The sequence below is a fragment of the Vombatus ursinus genome, unplaced genomic scaffold (assembly GCF_900497805.2).
Source record: "Vombatus ursinus unplaced genomic scaffold, bare-nosed wombat genome assembly UNPS02014171.1, whole genome shotgun sequence".
NCBI classification, from domain to species: Eukaryota; Metazoa; Chordata; class Mammalia; order Diprotodontia; family Vombatidae; genus Vombatus; species Vombatus ursinus.
Genome location: NW_020953949.1, coordinates 5854150 through 5863448, shown reverse-complemented (window position 1 = coordinate 5863448; position 9299 = coordinate 5854150). Strand labels below are relative to the sequence as shown.

The 9299-nt window shown below is 51.9% G+C and overlaps 1 protein-coding gene across 1 annotated transcript; it reads left to right on the top strand.

Annotated features, from left to right (window-relative positions):
• The first annotated feature begins 1937 nt into the window (after positions 1-1937).
• KREMEN2 (kringle containing transmembrane protein 2) lies at positions 1938-6533 on the top strand. The gene is made up of 9 exons (XM_027859695.1): positions 1938-2476; positions 3126-3300; positions 3460-3551; positions 3902-4026; positions 4139-4292; positions 4641-4973; positions 5125-5244; positions 5411-5489; positions 5763-6533. The coding sequence occupies exons 1-9, from the start codon at positions 2386-2388 to the stop codon at positions 5983-5985; spliced, it is 1392 nt and encodes a 463-aa protein (XP_027715496.1). The 5' UTR covers positions 1938-2385; the 3' UTR covers positions 5986-6533.
• Positions 6534-9299: the final 2766 nt, after the last annotated feature.

Sequence of the window (9299 nt, the reverse complement as noted above, 5' to 3'; positions counted from 1 at the left end):
CTTTGGCCCACTACAACTTAAGCAATGTTTCTGAAGTTCTTGTGTGGAGGGGAGAGGAGGAGAGAGGAGTTTTTGCTAGGACACAGTAAACCAAGTACAGGAGATGGCCTACCATCTCACTCTCTGGAATGTCTTGGGAGCCCAGAATGTAGGTTTAGGGTTCTCATTTTTGAGAATGGGCAAGATGGGCAAGATAGGGGCAGGAGGAGTAACCTAAGGGGATAGCAGGTGTGGGTTGGTGTAGAACTAGAGAAAGGCTTAGCAATCAGGACAAAGTGAGTTTGGGCCTCAGTCTGTGGTCACTGGGGGACGTTCAAGTTTAAGAAGGAAGAAGAAAATAAACAGAAACAAAAACATCACACTCAGATACTTGACACTAGCTGTGTGACCCTAGGCAAGTCACTTAACCCCATTGCCTAGCCCCCCCCCAAAAAAAAGAAGGAAGAAGAGACTTAAGAGTCTGAGGCTTTGTCCCTCCCCTATCCCCTCAGATGGCCTCTACCTGAAATTTGCTATCTTCCAATCTTTAGGCATCGGGACCTCCACTCCCCATCCCACCTAGGCATATTGACATCCCAACCCCCTCAGTCCCCACTCTGTCCCAGAATCTAGGTATCCTAACCTCCAAACTCCACTCCTTCCCATGATCCAGGTATCCTAACTCCCAAGCCTGACTTTCCCCAAGGACCCAGGTGTCTTGACCCTAGCCTTCAGCAAGCACAACTCTCCTCCCATCTCCACACACCTGTGCTGGCCTCGCCCCAAGCCCCAGGGGCAGCTGAGCTGAGCTGGGAGGAGTTGTGAGGAGAGCCTCAGAGATCAGAGGAGTGGGGCCTCTTGGGGGAGGGGTGGGGAGGGGGCTGGGAATTTCCCCCCACACCTGTCTGGGCCTGAATTCCCCCTCCCCCTACAGAGCCAGGTGGGGGGCATTGGGGAATTCCACATCTGGGGCCTAGAATGGGCCAGGGGGCCAGATGCCAGAGTCCCCCCACAAAGGGTAAGGGCTGGGTATCAAGATGCAAGGACTATGGGTCAGGATGCCTGGATCCTAGGAAGAAAGGGGGGCTGGGCGTCAAGAAACCTTGATCCCTGGAGAGGTTCAGGTTTTGAGACTGGGGGCATAGCTGCTTCATTCCATCAGCTGCCAGGTGGGGTTCACTTCTTAAGATGCATGTGCAGGGGAAACGGCATGGGGAACTGAGACTCAGGGAGGAAAACCTTTCCAGTAACACTCCTGACCCTAAATCCTTATACTCAGATCACAGATCTGATATCTCAGTCAGTGGGTCCATGTAAGCATGTCTGGGAGCATGGAAGCCCGTGTGAGAGTGTGAGCCTGAGTGTGAGGAACTCGTGTGAGAGTGTGACTCTGTCAGCTAGCACAGGAGCCTGTCTGTGAGCTCCTAAGCCTGTAATAGTGCCTGTGGGAGCATCAGCACGTCTGTGAATGTTCCCACTCTATGCCACGTCTCTGTCTTCGCATGCCTTAGTGTTTATATCTCTGGGTCTCTGTTAGACTCTGAGTCTCTGTCTGTTCTCTCTCCTCAATCCCCCCGATCCCCCCTGGGCTTGTACCTGCTCAGACAGCTCCAGATGCCTCAGTACCATCCCCCCTCCCCCAGCCCCTGAAATGCAGAGAGGGGACAAGGACTGTCTCCGATCTCAGAGCAGCCGACTAAAGCTGAGCAGAGGATGCCTGGGTTCATGGGGGGGGGGGGGAGGCAGGTTGCAACTCACATCAAGGAGGAGGGAAAGAGAAGGCAAAGGAGTGGAAGAGAGGGGGAGGTGTCTAGGCCTGTACCTCACCCTCTCAGGCGGGGCTTCCCAGGCTCCCCCCAAGGGCGAGGGAGAGACCCACCCAGGGAGGGAGGGAGATCCCAGGTGGGGAGTTTGAGAGGGAGGGAATTAGAGACAGAGAATGAGAGGGAGGCCCTGGAGCCAGGCAAAAGCTGAGGTGGGAGGCACCCAGGACGGACTAGGGGAGAAGGAGAGGGAGAAACTCAGAAGAGACACAAAAGACAGAGGAAGGCAGCTTCAGAAAGAGACTCAAGTTATGGCCATATAGGCTTAGACAAGAGGGAAGAGTCAGAGATAGTGAGGAGGAAAAGACTCAGAAACCGGTTGACAAAATCAGCAAAACTCAAGAGATGTGGGCAGGACTCATTCGCAAAGAAACTACTGTTCAAAAGGCTTGGTGAAGATGGAGTCTATGAAAGAGTGAGAGGAGCTGTTTGGGGAATTGAGAAAAGCAGGTGCCAGATACTGGGGAAGGGAGGTGAGGCGAGCGAAGGGCAAGAGAGCCAGGACTGGAGGTAGCTGGGAGGGAGGTCAGGAGTTGGAGGGCTCCATGACTCTGGTGCCAAGGATCTCCCCATAAAGGGGACCATGGAACCTCTGGATCTCTGGAGCTTTCTGCTGTTGTTGCTGCTACCCCCTACCCTGCCCCTGTCCCTGGGGGGGAATCTACAGAGCCCAGGTGAGTCCTCGAAAACAAACCAAGCAATATCCTCTTCTGGGAACCAAGCATTTAGGCCCCCAGCAACCTCCTCTCCTGAGATTCCTCTTATCCAATCCCCAACCCCTACAGGAGTCTGGCCCCATTGCCTCTCTCCCTCATCCCAGCAGCTAGGCATTTTTGTTCCCCAACCTCCTCCCTTTCTGGGATTCACATCTCCATTATCATTACCTGCTCCCCTTCTGGAATCTCATAGTACAGTCCCTTCCCAATATCTAGGTATCCAGTCCCCTGCTTCCTCTAGTCTGAGAACTTAGGCATCCAGGATAGTAGCCCAGATCCTTAAAATTCCAGGACCCAAGGTATCTGGTTCCCCTGCCCCTTTCCCTCCAGGCGTCCAGACCTACAGCTTACTTCCCTCCTAGAACTCAGGTGTCCAGTCCCCCACCCCTGCCTTCCTAGGACGTCCTGACCCAACTCGCTTTGTGTAAGCTGACCCTCCCCACATCCCAGGTCCATTTCCCTGTTTATGTCTGTGTGCCTGTCTGGTTGCTGATCTGAAGGTGGGGGCGCGGCTCTGACCCCTGGAAGGGAGGGTTGAGGAGGGAGGAAGGCTCTCTAGGAGAGAGCTGCCAGTCCAGGACACCCCTAACCCTGGCCTTGCAATCAGCGCCGTCGGAGTGCTACCAGGTGAATGGGGCGGACTATCGAGGCCGCCAGAACCGGACGGGGCCCCGAGGCAGTGGTCGGCCCTGCCTTTTCTGGGACCAGACGCAGCAGCATAGCTACAGCAGCAGCAAGGATCCCCAGGGCCGCTGGGGACTGGGCGCACACAACTTCTGCCGGTGCGAGCGGACTTGGGCTGGAGAGGGGCAGGGGCGGCAGGGGGGCACACTTTCTGCTACTGTGGAAGACTGGGGATAGGTAACTTTGCCAGGACTGGGGGGAGAAAGGGGAAGACGTGGGAAAGAGATGAGGCCTGACAGGCTCTTCACCCCTTTTAGGAATCCCGACGGAGACGTACAACCCTGGTGCTATGTCGCAGAGACAGAGGAGGGGATCTACTGGCGATACTGCGACATTCCCACATGCCACAGTGAGCCTTGGCCTGGGGAGATGGGCGAGCACTCGGATCCTTAGTAGGAATAAGAGAGCTTGAAGGCGGGACAGAGACAACAAGGTCCCGAGTGGGTGGGACACATGAGTTCGGAATAGAGATGAAACTCCCTGGTGCGTGGGGAACTTAAAAGTGTGACGACTGTGTAAGAACACCTGGGGCCCGGGGTGGGGGTGGGGGACCTGAGGAGAAGCTAGATCAGAGTCCCAAGGCCTCCGTCTTGTGGCACTGGGAGAATAGGAAGGGGAAGGTGGGGTGGGATTCAGGGAAGGGGGCGGGGGGGGGTGGGATTGACCTTATTTCCATTCTCCTTTGCCTCCCTTCCCCAGTGCCAGGCTACTTAGGCTGTTTTGTGGATTCCGGAGCTCCCCCAGCTTTGAGTGGCCCCAGTGGCACCTCCACCAAACTCACAGTACAGGTCTGCCTGCGTTTCTGTCGCATGAAGGGATACCAGGTAAAGCCGACCTGGCCTCGTTCCCTCTTCTCCTTTACTCTCCATCCTCCAGCCCTAGCCCTGAAATTGTGAGAACAAGGAGGCGTGGAGGTGACCAACCTCTCTCTCGCAGCTAGCTGGGGTGGAGGCCGGCTACGCTTGTTTCTGCGGCTCAGAAGGGGACCTGGCCCGAGGACGCCCAGCCCCGGCCACAGATTGTGACCAGATCTGCTTCGGCCACCCAGGACAGCTGTGCGGTGGAGACGGGAGGCTGGGCATCTATGAAGGTGAGGGTGACCAGAAAGCTGATAACGTGCCGTTCTGAACGGTAGATCAGGGAGGAGCCTAGGTTTTGACGGAATGGGGGGGGCGAGGCTTGGAAAATGAGGGGGGGCCTGAGGTGGGACCAGACTGGAGAAGGGACAACTTCTGAAGAGGAGGAGCTGGGCGTGAATGTGGGAGGGGCGGAGGAGGATAGAGCGGATCTAAGGAATAAAAGAACCAGGTGGGAGCCACTTAGGAAGTCTCCTCAGACAGGTGTGACCTGGATTCTTTCCACTGGGTGGGACTGCGCAGTGGCTCAGTGAGATGGGCATAAGCCATATGATGACTGTGCCTCCTTCCCCCGCCTCCAGTGTCCGTGGGCTCCTGCCAGGGGAATTGGACTGCCCCCCAGGGTGTCATCTACTCCCCGGATTTCCCAGATGAATATGGCCCGGACCGCAACTGCAGCTGGATTCTGAACCCTCCAGGGTCCGCCCTGGAGCTCACCTTCCGCCTCTTTGAGCTGGCCGACTCCAGAGACAGGCTGGAGCTTCGGGAGGCTGGCTCCGGCCGGCTACTGTGGGATTTCGATGGGACAAGGCCACCACCCCCCGGGGCCCTGCGCCTTCCCACAGCTGCCCTCCTGCTTATGTTCCACAGTGACCCCCGAGGCCATGCCCAAGGTTTCGCCCTCACCTACCGAGGTAAGGGGGCACATCCTTCCTATCTAGTAATCAACCCCCCAATACCTCATTCCAGTACATCTTAACCCCCAGCCCTCAACTTTCCAGACCAGATTACTTACCACAATCTTGCCCAGAACTCCACGTCAAGCCAGATTTCTTCTCTCCTCAGGGATTTTGGATCCTCTTGAGGACATGGGGTCCCCTCAAAGCTTGGCCCAGACCTTGCCAGTCCCCATGGATGGAACTAACTGCAGTACTGGGCCTGGGGATCCAGACCCTGGAATTGGGGGTGAGAGGCCAGGGACCGGGGTATGAGATGTTGTGTGACATGGGAATTGGGAGGGAGTCTGACGAAGCTTCCAGAGGCTCACAACTGCCTTGGTATTGGTCACTGCCCTCCGCTATCTCTTTAAACCCTTCTTCATTCTCATGGTCGCTCTTCCATCCCCCTGCAGCTGGGGTCTTCTACGCCGTGACGGTGGTGTCTGTATTGCTTCTCATCCTCTTCTCCTTCTACCGCCTGCTTCGGAAACGGTGTGTGCCTGGACCCTCTGAGACCCAGGAGAGACCCAGGCCAGCCCCGAGGGGAGGGGAGGGGCAGCATCAGAATCCAAGGGAAAATCCCGAGGAGGGCTGAGGGCTAGGCTTCAGGTTGCTTGCGACCTTAGAATTGGGAGCTGAACTTCTTGGTCCCGGGAGAGCAGGGGTTTTGGGGAGGGGAATAATGCAGAACACCCGGGCCCTGGGAGGGGAGAAGGAGATGAGGAGAGGAGGCAGGACCCTGTTGATCTCCTCCCTCCCTCTCAGGAGCTGTATGCTGGCACCAGGGAAGGGGCTGATGGGGCGACTACTGGTGCTGGGGCCTGTCAGGGGAGCTGGGAGAAGCTGGGTCGTCTGGTATCGCCGGCCCCGCGGGGTAGCTGTCCCCAGTCCCACTGGAGACCCCATACCTGAGGGTCCAGCCCTGGCTTACCGGCCCCTCAGTGCCTCCAGCCAGAACTCCCTACGATCCCTCATCTCAGCGCTCTGACCCGGACTGGCAAACCCACTCCAGCTCAGGAACCTAAGCTCCTGTGGGCAAACTGCCACACATCTTCTGAGAAATCTGCCAATTCTAGACCAACCCGGGTCTTCTCACTGGCCCCTATCTCCCATTCCTTCCACTGATGGCCTAAAATGGAATCAGAAGTCAACAGGGGGAAGAAATCTTGGACACTTACTTCCCCACTTGTGAGTGGAAAAGGGTTGGGGGGAGGGTGGAGATCAAATAGGAAGCAGTCAAACCTTCAGCCTTGTTGGTGGATCTCAGGATGGTTAAGGTCCAAAAGCAATAGGAAATACAGAACTGTGGACTCTCCACTCAACTCCCCCAGGACCATGTAACAGCAGCTGACAGTTGGTCCAGAAATAAGGGGCAATCCCTTAATGTGACAGGATACGTACTAAGTTGGGAGTTACTGGAAAATGATGCTCCTTTCAGGAAGCTCCATGAACTTGATGAAGAGGTCACAAGTCAAGAAAAAGTGGCCAAGGACCTGACCTATAGAGTTTGAATAAAGGGACATATTTTTGTACTGACCCTGGAGCAGTCTACTTTCTTGGGAAAGAGGGGGGAGGGGTTAAAGAAGTTATGCACAAAAGAGGAAGAGAAAGACTATTTCAAGGGGTTGGACATGGAAGAATTGTTGGACACTGGTCTGGAATTATTATTAAAAGAGGGGGAAGGAGTTTGAGAGTATATAAAGAATGGGACGGTGCTGTGCAGAAATTATGTAAATAAAAGAGATTGCTGGAAGGGATTTATGAGAATGAAAGGAAAGAAACAGAGGAGGCAAGACAAGACTTCAGTCAGATAGAAAGTGAAGAGGGTCCATGGCCCTCATGGATTGAACTTCTTCCTGGCACACAAGTAATCTTAACCAGGTTCAGTGTTGTAAACTTTCCTGCTGCAGACATCATAATTTTTACTCTTCTTCCCCTTCCATTGTACTCTCCACCCCCCTTTCCCATTTCTCACATTTTCCTTACTTTGTCTCCTTCCTAATAGCTAGCATTTGTATAGCTGCAAAGTGGTGTGTGTGTGTGTGTGTGTGTAATTTCATTTGGTTTTTATTACAACCCTATGAGGTGGTGCTGCTATTATCCCCATTTTAGAGATGATAAAACTGAGGCTGAAAGAGGTTAAATGACTTGCCCAGAGACACATATCTAGTAAGTGTCTGAGACAGGATTTGAACTCATGTTTTCCTGACTCAAATCCAGCAGCCTATTACACCACCTAACTGCACCTCTCCCCCCCAAAAAAAGCTAACTTTTTTTGGAAAGCTTCAAGATTCTCAAAGCATTTTACAGATGGAAGGGGGTGGGCAAGATGACAGTAAAGTTAGTTGGATTCACAAGTAGCTGAATGTCTACACCTATAAACAAGTCATTCATGGTTCCGTGTTAGGAAATCTCTAGTGAAGTGTTCCAAGGATTTATCTTTGGTCCTGTGCTCTTCAACATTATTATCGATGATTTAGATAAAGGGATAATAATAATAATAGATACTTATAGCCCTTTAAGTTTCATAAGGCAATTTACCTAGATGATTTCTCAAAACCTCCCCACAACCCTGTGAGGGTCACTATTTTACAGATGAAGTAACTGAGGTGCAGAGAGGGCAGATGACTTACTCATAATGCTACAGATGGTCTCAGAGGTGGTATTTAGAGCCAACAGCATAGTTCTTCTTGACTCCAAGTCTTATTCCAGGCCATACAATGAGTCTGTGATAAAACTAGTGCGAGATTACAGGTCTCCTGATTCACCCTGCAAGGCTCTTTCCATTACCCTGGGCCCTAGGATAGGTCTTCACTCTAATCTAAATATAGAGGATAGTCCAGGGGTTTTGTTTGCTTCAAAAAAAAAACAACCAAAAAACCTATCCACCAAAGGACTTTGGAGTCTGGTGCTATAGTAGGGAAGAGTGGGAGTCTGAGAGTCAGTTGGGCTAGTCATATTAAGAAATGAGGACATGCATGAGCATTGATGTGGGAAGTGTTTGGACAATAAAGAACAAAGAAATCTGTCCCAAGAGGCTTACAGTGGGGATGGAGATTCAATCTAACAAATATTTACTTGATGTACTATCTGCCAGGCACTGCCATTCAGTGCTGGGGATATAATGATTAAAAAAGAGAGAGAGAGAGAGAATAGTTGAGTCACCCTGGACAAATCACTTACATTCTATTAGCTTCTGTTTCTTCACCTGCAAAATGGGGATAGTACTATACCTGCAATACCAAACTTATAGGGTAGTCATGAGGAATTTAAGATAATTTAAAAGTAAAAAACCAAAACAAACACAAACAAACAAACAAACAAAAACCCCTGTAGGTCCTGTCTTCAAGGAGTGAACTTTCTACTAGGGAGAACAATCAGAGGAATGCAGATTAGCATAATACAAGACAGAATAATGGGGACAAAGGAATTATCCAGGCAAAGAGCTCTAAGAAAATTTGAGGAGAAAGTCCCAAGAGAAACTGACATCCATTAGAGATAAGGAGCCAGAGGTAGCGAAGGAGCCAGAGATGGCGGAGGACCCAGGCTTCATCGAGCTCAGAGATCGGCAGACGAGTCCTTGTTCAACGTGCTGACTATCTTCTGTGTGTGCCTCATTCCCCAGTGTTTTGGGATGAGACCAGAGGGCTGGCAACAAATATGTGTTCAGTCTGGCCATGGATTGACTGCCTCGGATGCCTGAACAGGATCCTCTATCTCTTCCACATTTGGTCTACAACCGCCTCCCCACCTCTTCCCCAAACACTGGAATAACAAGTCATGGAAGCTGTTTTCACTGCCAGTTTCAGTGTTTGATCTACAAGATTTATTAAGTGATTATTATGTGCCAGGCACTGTGCTATGGGTGGGTGGGGTGGGGGGGACACAAAGAAAGTAGAAAAAAGGTCATTTCCCCCAAGGAGCTCACATTCCAATGGGGAAACAACATGCAAATAGCCACGTACGCACAAAATGGGTATATAGGGGCAGCTAGGTGGCATACTGAATAAAGCACTGGGCCTGGAATAAGGAAGACCCCAGGTCAAATCCAGCTTCAGACATTTACCAGCTGTTTGATGCTGGGCATGTTGCTTAACCTCTGTTTGCCTCAGTTTTCTCATCCATGAAATGGGGATAATAAAAGCATCTATCTCCCAGGGTTGTTGTGAAGTTCAAGTGATACAATAATAGTAGTGTTTAGCTCAGTGCCTGGTACATAGTAAGTGCTATATAAATGTTATTATTTTTATTGTATGGGAAGAAATCCCAAAAGGAAGTCATATGTGTAGGGGGAGAAGGGGA

Coding starts and splice junctions, on each gene's coding strand:
- KREMEN2 (XM_027859695.1), top strand. CDS start 2,386: ATGGAACCTCTGGATCTCTGGAGCTTTCTGCTGTTGTTGCTGCTACCC. Junction 2,477..3,125: donor GGGGAATCTACAGAGCCCAG/GTGAGTCCTCGA, acceptor CCTTGCAATCAG/CGCCGTCGGAGTGCTACCAG. Junction 5,245..5,410: donor TCCAGACCCTGGAATTGGGG/GTGAGAGGCCAG, acceptor ATCCCCCTGCAG/CTGGGGTCTTCTACGCCGTG.